The 13391-nt window shown below is 38.4% G+C and overlaps 1 protein-coding gene across 1 annotated transcript in view; it reads right to left on the bottom strand.

Annotated features, from left to right (window-relative positions):
* Positions 1–13391, bottom strand: part of ADGRB3 (adhesion G protein-coupled receptor B3) — a gene marked incomplete at both ends in the record, with an annotated part of 540315 nt that overhangs the window by 55152 nt on the left and 471772 nt on the right. Inside the window, 2 exons of the mRNA XM_083351264.1 lie at positions 936–1005; positions 2480–2630. Of these exons, the coding sequence (XP_083207390.1) occupies positions 936–1005; positions 2480–2630 (221 nt within the window). The remainder of the gene's footprint in view (positions 1–935; positions 1006–2479; positions 2631–13391) is intronic.

Raw genomic sequence — 13391 nt, 5'->3', positions numbered from 1 at the left:
GATCAGCTCTGAAAGAATGATTCCGCCCTCAATTAAAAAGTAAAAAAAACGCCGCCACCTTTCTGACCAGCTTTGATATAAGGTGGAGTCCTGACAAGCTTCTGATCCTTCCCCAAAACTCACAACATGAATAAATATCTGGATAAGTGCTGTTTTCATCCAAGGCTACAAAAACTGATGTGGGTGTTTATTCATCAGTGGCTTCTAATGCTTTCAGTCTTAACTTCATCTATATTTGATAGGGTACTGGAACGAGTCCTCTTTCCATATTCACAATTATCTTTGCTCTGAGTGCAAAGGGACCAAAACGTTCCACTTATAGTTTTCATAACAGTCAGGCCTTTTCCCTTCCACCCCCAAACCTTTGAAACAACAAAACAGGAAGAAACAAATGCTACGCCAGTTACACAATGACTTACTCAGGCCTTTTTTGGCCTCTTGCATTAAGCTATTTGATGTTGTTCGATTGGTATTTGCTTTGCTCGTTGTGTACTTCTACCCATTGGGGTTTGGAAATCATGATGTAATGCTAAAAATATAATGTCCCAAACAACAATAATTCAAGAAACCATGATTAAGCAAACAATTGCTTATTATATGCTGTGGTTCCAGTATGTGTTTCCTTTGCTTTATGGTTATTCAAATTGAGCTGCCAGGCCAGGAATAACTGAAATTAGCAGCAACTTATCCTATTATTTGTTGCCCATGAAGGTAAAAGCATGTCAAATTCTACAGAGAGCAATTGACTATGTACGATTGTTTCCTGACACAGATCCACATTTCCCTCTGAGAACTGGGGAACCAGGGACTACTTTTAAAGACTCTCAGTGTCAATCCTAGATCTGGATACAGTCAAATAGCGAAATGCAGGCAATGTAGGCAAAGAGGTTACAGCTTTCCTTGAAAATAAGATATATTATGATAGAATGACTTACTATTGAGTGGTTCCATAGCCTTTAGTCTTGGTAAAACCTATTGATATGGCCACGACCAATGCCGGTAAACCTGCAAGAAAAACTCCAATGTTATTTCCCTGTGTACTTAATGACCTGCACATCTAAAGATCATCCTGTTAGACATTTCATACCCTTAAGGTGCCACAAAACCTGTGGTTGGGGTTTTTCGTATAATGAAACTTAGGCATACTACTTCTCTATTCATATTCCTTTTGGTTCTTGTGTTTATTTGTCATTCTCCAGAAAACAAGACATTTCCCCCGTTTTTTTTCCTAAGGCCATCTTGCCCTTGTTTCTGGGGGAAAAAACCCCCCAGTAAAATGGGATTTTGAACTGTTTCCTAATAAGATATTTTAAATAACATATAAAGAAGAATATTTGGCATCAAGAGTGAGGTGATAGATCTGATGCTAATTTTATTGCCTCAGATCATTACAATGCCTATCTATACCCAGAAAACTAGCAACTACAGCTTGGGAGATTTTGCAATCAGTTCTGAAGAAGTGGTTTGGAAGTCATGACAGTACAAGGACAGCCTTTCTCAGCTACTACTTAAATAATTAAAATGTCTGGAAACCTTAGAGATCTAGTATTTCTTCTCAGCTCATTGATTTGTTCCCTATTTGGTTCCTATCTGTACCCTATTCTGGTATGTAAATGGCGTTACCTGAGCCAGAAACCTCTTTTCTTTGATCTGTTTGGTTGCCTTAATGTCCATATGGTTTTTGGCTTTCAGGACATAGTTATAATGGGTAAATAATTTCACCACTGTAAGATAAATAAGGTTGCATAAGGTTACCAGAGGTGGGCTAAAAGAATTGAATGCAATGCATTCAGATTGTCTGTACCTCTTTGCTGCTATCTAATGTTAATCTGGATTTTTGCATCTCTCGTCTGGAAGTTCTAGGAATAGGTGAACTCCAGCTAGTTTTATTGTGGTTATCACTAGAATGTCTATAGAAGGATTAGTTGTGAGAATCACAGTGTTTTTTGCTTTTCCTGCTTGGATGAGAAAAAACTAACTTCATGATATAAATCATATGGAAAGAATGTTTTCACCAGCATAACTCAAGGGTATGCTTCACCTGCCATTAACTTGTCAACTACTCCTGTTATCCCATCATGCATTGTGACCAATCCCATCACTAAGTCACCAAAACATTTGATATAATATATAATGAAGATACAGTATAAAAATGGATTGGTTTTGATTACAGATCCAGTTATGTTTTGAAAAGTCTACATGTCACCATGCTTTACAGAAAATATTCTAAAGACTATAAATTACAGTACGGTGAACTCTAGTAAACAACAGAACATTCATCACCAGCCAGATCTTGAAGCAAATTAAGTATTAAAGAATATGCTTGCTTGCTACTCTATCAACGTTTCAGTGTTGATATTAAGTGTAGGGAGAGTACAACTCTCCTTACTACCTGCCAAGATTTTTGAAACAAGCATTCATATTCCAAAGGTTATTCATGCAAAAACACTAAGCTGAAAAAGAAATAACAGGAGCTCACCCCATCCAAGGCATAAAAAGCGTTTCCTTATGAGCCGTGTCCTAATTTTTCCAGTGACAGCCATGTATGACTGCCACGCTTCGGTCAAAACCCAACAAAAGGAAGCTAAGAAGAAGAAATGTAAAAATGCAGTGGTCGTGGTACAAATGTTCTGTAGACAAAGGAAAAAAATAATTGTAGTGAAGGCTCAGAGAGAAGAGGAAAAATTACATTCCATTAGTCTGGCTTCCTTTAAACCAGAGCTAGATACCACATAATGCTATTATTATTCTGTATTCCCATACAGATCTACAGCCAAAATACTGCATGTATTTTCGGAAACAGTGGCCATACACTTACGGTAGGAAAAATGGCAACAAAGGGACAAACTAAACATGTTTTTAATTCTGATACTTTTAAAATGGGGGACTTGGAGAGAGAAAGTGATGGAATGGGAAGAGGGGCTCTAAAATGTTTTTTTAAAAGGAACATTATGCATGGTCCCGGATTGACCTTCGTGGATTGCTCGGAAGAAAGCAGATAATCAGTTGCCAAATTACTTCCCCTTGGAGCACTATGTCTTAAGTGAAAATTACAAGCAGTGAGAGTTTAGATCAGGGGTCTTCAAACCTGGCCCTTTTATGACTTGTGGACTTCAACTCCCAGAATGCCTCAGCTAGGCATGCCTGGCTGAGGAATTCTGGGAGTTGAAGTCCACAAGTCATAAAAGGGCCATGTTTGAAGAGCCCTGGTTTAGTTGGTGAAACAAATTTCTCCTCAGAATGGAATAAGATGTGAGTTAGTTCTGGAAGTAGTAGGATAGATAAAGGTCACATTTGCCTAGGAACAATGGCGCCTGCCTTTCGTGCCCGTCCATATTTGGGGTCTGTGTTAGCCAATTAAATTGTAGTTATTAGTGAATGCTGTGATTTTCTGACCGTAACCCTTTAAAACCCACAGTCTTGCAACAAATCCCTGCCCTTGCTGTGAAATTAATATCACCAGTATACTTTTTGTTTATATGCAACTTGTGTCTTAATTAGAATGCACGCCAGGTTCAACAAACCCCGAATTTCCTGAGACATGAATACTGTCTGTCTGTCTGTCTTCCTCTTATGTGGAAGAAGTCAGTCTCAGACTGAAACTCCCCAATCCCAAGTTCTAGGTTGCTTCTCTCCTTGACTAGTTTCCATCCGTTGCTTCTTGTCCTGCTTTCAGGTGCTTTGGAGAATAGCTTGACTCCCTCTTCTTTGTGGCAGCCCCTGAGATATTGGAACACTACTATCATGTCACCCCTCACTCTTCTCTTCGTTAAACTACACATACCCAATTCCAGCATCTGTTCCCTATATGTTTTAGCCTCCAGTCCCCCAATCATCTTTGTTGCTCTTCTCTGTACCCTTTCTAGAGTCTCAACATCTTTTTTACATCGTGGTGACCAAAACTGGATGCAGTATTCCAGGTGTGGCCTTACCAAAGCATTGTAAAGTGGTATTAGTACTTCACTTGATCTTGATTCTATCCCTCTGTTAATGCAGTCTAGCACTGTGTTGGCTTTTTTGGCAGCTGCAGCACACTGCTGGCTCATATTAAAGTGATTGTCTATGTTGTGATTCAGGGTCAGCCTGTGGGTTCGGCAGTTGGGTCGGACGACTCAGAGGAGGAGGGGGGGTGTTGAAGAGCTTGCTGAGGGGATTGGACAGCTTGATGAGAGCCCCCAGCCAGGCCCCTCTCATCTGGTCACGATGCAGACCCAGCTGTGTGAGCCTGACAGCGTGAATGAAGATGACCCACAGCTGGCCCTGTTCAAGGACGCCCGATGCAGGAGGCAGTCAGTCAGAGTAAACAGAGGAAGGCAATGGGGCACCTCGGAAGGAGGCAGAGAGAGGCCACGCCCTGAACTGTATTTAAGGGGAATGTGTGGGAGGGCTGGTTTGCTGAAGGCAACCGCTTGGATAGTTCCTGTTTCTTAGCTCCTGTTTTATGGTTGGTGTCTTGTCATGCTCTGTTTTATGTGAATAAATTTCGCAGGCTTTATTCCAGCCTCTTGCCGTTTGTAAAGGGGTTGTCCCTGCTTTTGCTGCAGGGCCGGTAGCAGGCTGGTACAGAACAGTCTACTAGGACTCCAAGATCCCTCTCACAGTTACTACTGTTGAGCAAGGTACCACCTATACTATACCTGTGCATTTGATTTTTCCTGCCTAAATGTAGAACCTTACTTTTTTCACCATTGAATTTCATTTTGTTAGATAGCACCCAGTGTTCGAGTCTGTCCAGATCCTCCTATATTTTAAGCCTATCTTCTGGAGTATTGGCTATTCCTGCCAGCTTGGTGTCATCTGCAAATTTGATGAGTTCCCCATCTATCCCCTCATCTAAATCGTTAATGAAGATATTGAAGAGCACTGGGCCCAGAACAGAGCCCTGGGGCACCCCACTACACACTTCCTTCCATGTAGATGCAGTTCCATTGAGGACCACACGCTGAGTACGGCCTGTCAGCCAGCTACGAATCCATCTGGTGGTGATGCTATCTAACCCACATTTTTTCTATCTTATCAAGTAGTAGGTTGTGATCTACCTTATGTGAGAGAAGTATGCTCATGATTGCCTTAAGAAAAAGCACCTGGCTTTGCATCCTGCAGCTATTCAAGGATTTGAGTGGACCAGTTTATTAAGTTACAAAGCCAATAATGCGTCTTCTGGTACAGAACAGAATGTCATCTAACAATCCTGTTTATGTCAGTATATTTCAAGTGTAAATTTTTTGGGGGGAAACATAAACATTTTTGCTTTAGATTGATTTTGATATACATTTTAAATAATTTCAAAGCCCAGATGTCTGTTTTGGTATTTAGATATCGTCTGTCCTCTAAGCAAGGCAAAAAAAGTAAAAACATTTATGAAATAATAACTCTATACATATCAAGTGCTAGTCATTTGACAGCCTTTCAACCAGGTGACAAAAGATTTTCTCAGCTATAATTTTGGCTTAATCAAACTATAGTATGCATAAGTGAGAAGGAACTTTTTACAGACATAAGGGCCAAAATACACCCCCCCCCAAAAAAAAAATTGGTTGGCCTGATCTATGGATGAGCTTCTTTGTGAGTGTATATAGTAGTACTTTTAAAATATCTTATATCCCATATATAATGTATAAGTCCATTTGCAGATAAGCCAATCCTCAACATTTTAACCCAAAAATGGAAAATTCATGGATTACTCACAAATAAGTTAATTGTGAAAATTAAAACATATGGAAATTTTGAAGATTGTCTCATCTTTTACAGTCTTTTGGTTAAAATGTGTGAATTGGCTAATCCACAAATGGGTTTATATATTTCCCTACTTGGCACATAATACAGAACCCCTGATTGTGCAGAATATGTTATAGCATGGAATGTCTGTTTTATGTTACAACATAGAAATCTGTTATCAGAATCTGATCATGCGCTGCTTTCAATTCCAAGGCCAAACAGTTACCTGTAATATAACAATGCATTTAAAATGGTAAAGATATTCAAATATTTTTTTCGTGGATTGAAAGAGAGAGAAGTGTTTGGATGCCACAATTTAGCATAAGATACTGAAAGTCCAGGCCTTGTGCATCAACACACATTTCTCTGCACAGCAAGCATTCTCTTTCCACATAGAGTACCACAATCAGTGAATAGCACTACCATCTAGCACTAGCACTTAGACTTATATACTGTTCCATAGTGCTTTACAGCCTTCTCTAAGTGGTTTACAGAGTTAGCATATTGTCCCCAACAATCTGGGTCCTCATTTTACCCGCTTCAGAAGGATGGAAGTTCAGAATTGAACTTCTGGAGTGAGCAGTGGGTTAGCCTGCAGTACTGCATTCTAACTACTGCACCACCACGTAATAATAATAATAATAATAATAATAATAATAATAATAATAATAATAATAATAATAACAATAATAATAATAATCTGTAATACCATCAAACATCCACATCTGCCTATCCCAGGTCCTTGGTAAGAACTCGATAGGTAGACAAAAGTGCCAAATCCAGTCTGAACATCTGGATCACTGTGCGATGATCAATAACAACAATAACAGCAACAGCAACAATAATAATAATCCTGCAAAGGTAGTACCAATAGTAATAGGCATCTTGGGTGCAATCCAAAAAACCTCTGGACTGCCACTTGAACATTGTCAAATTCACCATCAGCCAATTGCAAAAGGCAGCTTTACTTGGAACAGTTTACATCCTGTGATGATACCTTTAACCCCAACAAACATCAACATCTGCCTGTCCGAAATCCTTGGGAAGGACTTGATAGATGGGTAAAAAGGTCAAATCCTTAATTTGATCCTACACCATTTAATATATAACCTGGATAAATTTGACTAATAGGGTCAAACTCTTTAACCTGAGAAATACTCTGGTGTCTGACCCTTTTGCTGCTGAGGTTTCTAAACTCCTCCATTTGGGTAGCATTGCAGATGTTTAGCCTGGATAAATGTTTCCTTCAGAAAGAGTGGAAGAACCCAGTGAATATAATGGTGGTCCTTGTTATTCTTCCCTGTTGAATCCTTAGCTAGGATAAAGGACAGTTAATAGGTAATAAAAATGACAAATCTAGTCTAAACATGTGACTGACTGTATGATGAACCATAATAGCAATAGCGCTTAGACTTACATACCACTTCACAGTGCTTTACAGCTCTCTCTAAGCGGTTTATAGAGTCAGCATATTGCAACAATCTGGGTCCTCATTTTACAGACCTCAGAATGATGGAAGGCTGAGTCAACCTTGAGCTGGTCAGAATCAAACTCCTGGCAATGAGCAGTGAGTTAGCTTGCAATACTATATTCTAACCACTGCACAACTATGGCTCTTAATCCAACAAAACTGTGGCTGAACTGGTAAAAAACAAGCCATATTTACAGAGGTGTCTGCAAGGTTCGGTCAAAAAAATCAAGATGGTGTCCAGACAGGTGTGATCCAAGCTTGGCCTTTTTTCACATGCATGTAGCACCATCTTACTTTTCTGACCATCGTTATGAACACATCTGTTTGCTTCAATTATGCATTACAGTTTGCATTATAGAACTATTTATCATTATTGCTAGCATTAACAACACTGTAATTTGCACAGTATATTAACTTAAGGGTCACTGAAATCAAAATAAAAATTTCCAAATTGATGGCTTCAGTAGGAAAATGCAAGACCAGGCAGCCATCATTTAACAAGATATATGGGCGGATTAGATACTCTTGTAGCCTGGAATTGTACTATGAGTTGTTCGTTATGCATACAGAGACAAAACAGTTCTTGACAGTTTGTTCTTTTTTTTAAAGACAAGCATTTCTCCAATGTTTCATTTTCTGATGTCCCAAATCAGCTTCAGATCTAATTATATTATGAAGTGCTACTTGGCTTCCTAAACTCAAGGGCAAAAAGTGATGAATCTGCAAGCAGCACAGGTGTAAGACCATGCCTTCTTGCCAGGCACACCAAAAATCTAACAGTGTATATTAAATATAAAATTGTCATAAAAATTACAAATGGATTTTGATATTCACACAGACACATCCAGGCACAAGCACACATATTTATTCAAATTAAGTAGAAAGGCTGCAGCAAGGCAATATATAAAGGAAGTCAATTTTAGCATTGTTTAAGAACTAAACTTTAAAACAAAAGAAATTGCTTTTCTGATGGGATGATGGTGATGATGGCAAACAATCCTGAAAGTCATAAGGAAGTAGCAAAGTAGTCTGGAGTGATGTGTCATCTCCAAGATGTTAACAGAATAACAGAGTTAAAAGGGACCCTGGAGGTCTTCTAGTCCAACCCCCTGCTCAAGCAGGAAATCCTATACTATTTTGGACAAATGGTTGTCCAATCTCTTCTTAAAAACCTCCAGTGTTGGAGCACCTACAACTTCTGGACTATGGTTCGTGTTGCTGAACCACAACTCCCAGAATCCTTCACTCTCCATGATCCCAAGTGGGGCTGCTGGGAGTTGTAATTCAGGAACTTCTGAATGGCCAGATGACTTGATGCAAGAAAAAAAAAAGGTACAGTGAAAGTTCTCTTTTTTGCAATGCTTTATTAACTTTTTTTTAATAATGGTTCAGCGCTCCAGTTATTTATTTATTTATTCATTAGTTTATAATCCTGTCTTTATAAGTCAAAGCGGCACACCCACCCACCCACCCACACAGACATAATGCTCCTTTCTCCCCCTAGTTTCCTCACAACAACAATCCTGGTAGTTGAGTGGAGAGAGAAAAACTGGCCCAAGGTCACTCAGCTGGGTTTTCACGCCTAAGATGGAACTAAGATTCACAATCTTCTGGTTTCTAGGCCAGCATTTTATTTTTATTTTTTTATTTTTTTATTTTAATGCCATTTATATCCCGCCCTTCTCCGAAGACTCAGGGCGGCTTACAAGCTTAGCAGTAGCCTTCATTCTATGTATATGCCTGCTTATTAGTGCTTTCACACACCCCCAAGCGGCATTATTACAAAGTCAGCTTATTGCCCCCAACAATCTGGGTCCTCATTTTACCTACCTCAGAAGGATGGAAGGCTGAGTCAACCTTGAGCCTGGTGGGACGCGAACCTGCACTAATTGCAGGCAGCTGGTGTTACTTAAGGAGGCATTAGCCCACTGCTCCACCAAGGCTCTTTTTAATCACTAGGCCAAACTCATTCTCTCTTATAGTCAATAGCTGACGGATTGACCATGTACAGTATCTTATTACAGAAATTTCCCATGCTGCTCATTCTCAATTGAATGACCATCATAGACGCTTTTCAATCTTGGCAGCTTTAAGAGGAATGGACTTCAACTCCAAGAATTCTTCAGCCACTATTGCTGGCTGGGGAATTCTGGGAGTTGAGGTCCACTCCTCTGAAAGCTGCCAAGCTTGAGAAGCACTGCTGTAAAATATAGGAAAGTTTTGGAGTAAGTATAAGTCATCCTCCCCCTAGACTTTTCCAAACACTGCTTTTATAGTTGAGAGAAGCATCTACTTTGCTGAAGTAATATTGATTGCTGATGCTAGGCAGAAAACATTCCTGGTATGTTTTTTTCCTACCAGTCTCATTTAGTTATATGTCAGAAAATCTGGTCTAGTGAATAACTGAGAATAAAGTGTTTCAGAGAAGTATTTCATGGAAGTCTTACACTAATTGAGCCCCAAGGAAACCAAATGATTTGGGTGTCAGTATCCTGCTTTCATTACTTGATCATCCTTCTACAATTGCCTCATTTCCATTAATACCAAACGAAAGACTCTCTCTGGAGACCTTTTCATTAGTAATGTATCAGTTATTGCCAAGGGAACATCCTACTCTTTAAAAATTATCAGAGTATATCTCCCCCCCCACACACACAAACACAATTCAAGAAATTGTTCATACAGGTTTTCTTGCTCACAAATATAGTAGAAAATTTTGAAAGGCCTTTTGTGTCCAGCTATGATTGCAATGTCAGATTAATTTGATAATTCATATTGAGGATTTTGCTTAATCTTTAGCATAGTCATTCTTTATACAACAGCTGCATGTTAATCCCCCTGAAATTAGGGACAGAAGTCTTATTGACTTTGGCGATTAAGGAATTAGGGCCAACATCTTTCTGTAAATTCTGGGATTCAATGGCAGAGGAAAAGATCTGTTGCCCTCAATTTTCTAAGTGGATTATTTTCATTTACACGAAGAGACAAGTAAGAATAATGAAAAGAGCTAATATAGAGAAGTTATATTTGCATTGATCTTCAGAAATGTCCATGGAGTCATGTTTACTGTTGCTAATTTTTCAGTTTAATTATTTTATCATGGTAGCATATTGTGCTTTTGTGCTGTGCAATATATAAAAAATTGTCCACATAAGAAAAGACTTAGAAACAAGAAACAAAAGAATCCGTTCATGTATTACAGCTATTAAAGTTGTGAAAAATAAGTTCCAATCTTCAGATCAAACCTAGAATGCAGATAGTTTAAAAGCATAAAGGTGACGACTTAAAAAAGAGACTGCATGTGCAGGTTCTGATTTTATCCCTTGTAAATATATTTGAAATACACTCCTACATGCAGTTTTGTTATCAAAGTGGAAATACTGCTTTTCTTAATGAGTATGCAGATAGTAAGCACCAAAGATTCATAAATAAAAAAATCCTAAATGTCGCTTATTTAATAAGAATGTCTGTTTCTACACACAAACACATACACACACAAACACAAATACACACACACACACACACACACACATCTTGAACCTTTTAAAGTTATTTTCAGCAAGCTTCTTTTGTTCTGCAGCCACCATCCTCAAGCTGACATTCCTAAAACATCAGAATTCCATCCAATGCCATCTGTTGGCTTTGAACTTTGCCTGTTCACAGCACAGCTGGAGGTACACACATAGAAAGAACTTTTTTTTCTGTAGCCACAATAATGATTATACTCACTTCAGTTTTTTGTGGTTCACGGTTTGGGTCTGGATCTCTTCTCTTTTGCCAGGGGAAAAAAAAAGCTTCTGACCCAATCCTGTTTTCCCCCCAAAGGAATTTCCAAAACTTGGGATAGCTTTTGTCCATCAGTCAATGGAGAGCTGACCTAATCAACTATATGGACTTTCTCCCAAGGAAAAGAAATAAGCTCCTTGTCCAGACTGAATTAAATAAGCAAACACAACTAACCTCCACCTCTCTCTCTCTCTTGCTTTTTCCAAATAGTAAACAATAGCTCAGAAGAGATAACCTGAATGAACGTCTACAATCTGTAATTCGTTCAATTCAGTTGTCATTTGAATTACCCTTTACAATTTTACAAAGGCTAAAGATGCAATTTTCCACATAAACCTAGCAGTAAGTTTCATAAAAATCAGTGGGGTTTAATTTTATTTACACAGATAGTATTGCACTATGTACAATTTATTTTTTCTTTCAACATCAAAGAGTTTTCCAGTAAAAACACTAAAAAAGAACTAACCTAAAGTGTCTAACTGAAATATCACCAATCCAATCATTTGGATTATTGAAAGCGTACCGATCATGCTTTGGCTTGTATTTTAATCACATACAGTCTATGGGCACGTGCTGCACTTCTGTTAAAATTGAATTGGGTTTTATTCACACATGCACCTTCTCATATATAAGGAGAAATTTTGGTTTATTAAGTTACAATATTTTGTATAAACTGAGCACAAAATGCGAATTGCTCCATTATGTTGGTCTGCATTAAAGAGAGACGTGGCTGGGCTGCATTTTTGCATACCAAAAGCACCACAGTGTTTTTTCAGCACTCTCTAGCAATGGAAGATAATGCTTTTCCTCCTGGAGTTTTAGGAAGATGGTAATGAAGAAATACTTTGCCTAATGAGGGTGGGGTAAAATTATTCCTATCAATAGGGGCCTTGGCTACTGTGCAACATAGGCATGAGTAGCATTTAAAGTGGGTTATATTTTTTGTTTGGGGAGGGCAAAGAGTCCTCCTTGAAAGACAAGACTCTTGGTGCGGCACAGATTCTCAGGCTTAAAGTCTCCAGCAGCTTGTTCTGTCAGTTAGAGACTCATAGCAAGAGCTGCAAGATCTTTTTTCACGAAACATATTTCTTCCCTTTCAAGGGTATCATGTTTTAGCAACAACTGTGTTTTTTTTTAAAAAAAATGCATGGCATATACAGTAGAACAGAAGCCAGAATAGCTTTAATCATCTTGATTTTCAACCTCAAGATGATTTGGAAAATGTATTCATTATTAGGCTTTGGCACATCCAAGTGCCGTAGACAATTTTCTTCTCTGCTTGATGATTAACTGTAAACATTTTCCAAACCCAGAAAAAAGTTAAGAGGAAGAAAAGGGCTGCAACTGGGACATCTTTTTGAGTAACGGATCAGTTAAATATATGTTATGATGGGACACTATGATGTTCTTCAGTGAGGTCAAAAGGCACACAGTGCAGCAGAAAGTACTAGCATGCCTATATTACCTGCTAGATTACGCAAAAAAACCCCATGAGGTTCCAGATGGAAGAGTGATTTTTAATTACATTGTAGATTCATCCAATGGTAGCAATTTTGTTTCTTCTGACTGAAGGTAGCTTTCTTTGGAACTGAGAAACGTTAGGCAACCACAATGGTTTGCTTTACTGGAAGTTCAGGTGAGTCCAGATTAAGAAAGCTGTAATCTTCAAGAGACAATTTTGTGGCCATAAGCCTTACTGCTTTCTGTAACATAGTTGAAGTATGGAACTGTTATTCTGTGTAACAATATACGTAGCCTTATCTTCAGAAAGGTCTGAAATGTTGGTGTTGGTGAAAGTAACGTGTATGTGGTAGTAAGCAACAGAAGAATAGAGGGTGAGAGAGCCAAATCAGTGTCTAAATCTCCTGCTTCTTCAACTAGAACTTCATTTTTTTTTAGAAAATTAGCCTGCTGTAATTTAGTATCATTAAGTAAATGCATTGGAAGTTATGGATGAATGTGCTTAAAATCTAAACAATTTGGTCAGTTCCTTCTACAAACTCATGACTGATCATAGAACTGTAATATGTTCACCTTATGTCATAAGCGGCATGGAGAACGGATAGAGGAAAGAGCAATACATTGTTACTTAATTCTGGGTTTGTTACTTCTCTCCTTTGGTTCTGAGCACTGTTCCAGAAAAGACACAATAATTTGTTGTGGATGATATAATCCTTTAGAAATAATATTTTATCAATGTAATCGTTTAAGACGTGACAAATAAATAGGAATGCAACCATATCCAGTGAAATTGTAATTGTGCAGAAACTCACAATGCAATTTTCATTAGCTAACTGGGTAACTATAGACCTTTTATTCCTACAGGATAGTATAAATGAAAGTGATGAGGAACAACCTGCAGTTACAGGTAGGCTAAACATACATTTTCATGAATTGAATGTTAAGGAAATTCCAA

Source organism: Vipera ursinii (genome assembly GCF_947247035.1).
Source record: "Vipera ursinii genome assembly, chromosome: 1".
Lineage (NCBI taxonomy): Eukaryota > Metazoa > Chordata > Lepidosauria > Squamata > Viperidae > Vipera > Vipera ursinii.
The sequence above is the reverse complement of the archived record's forward strand: the minus strand, read 5'-3'. Positions and strand labels throughout refer to the sequence as shown.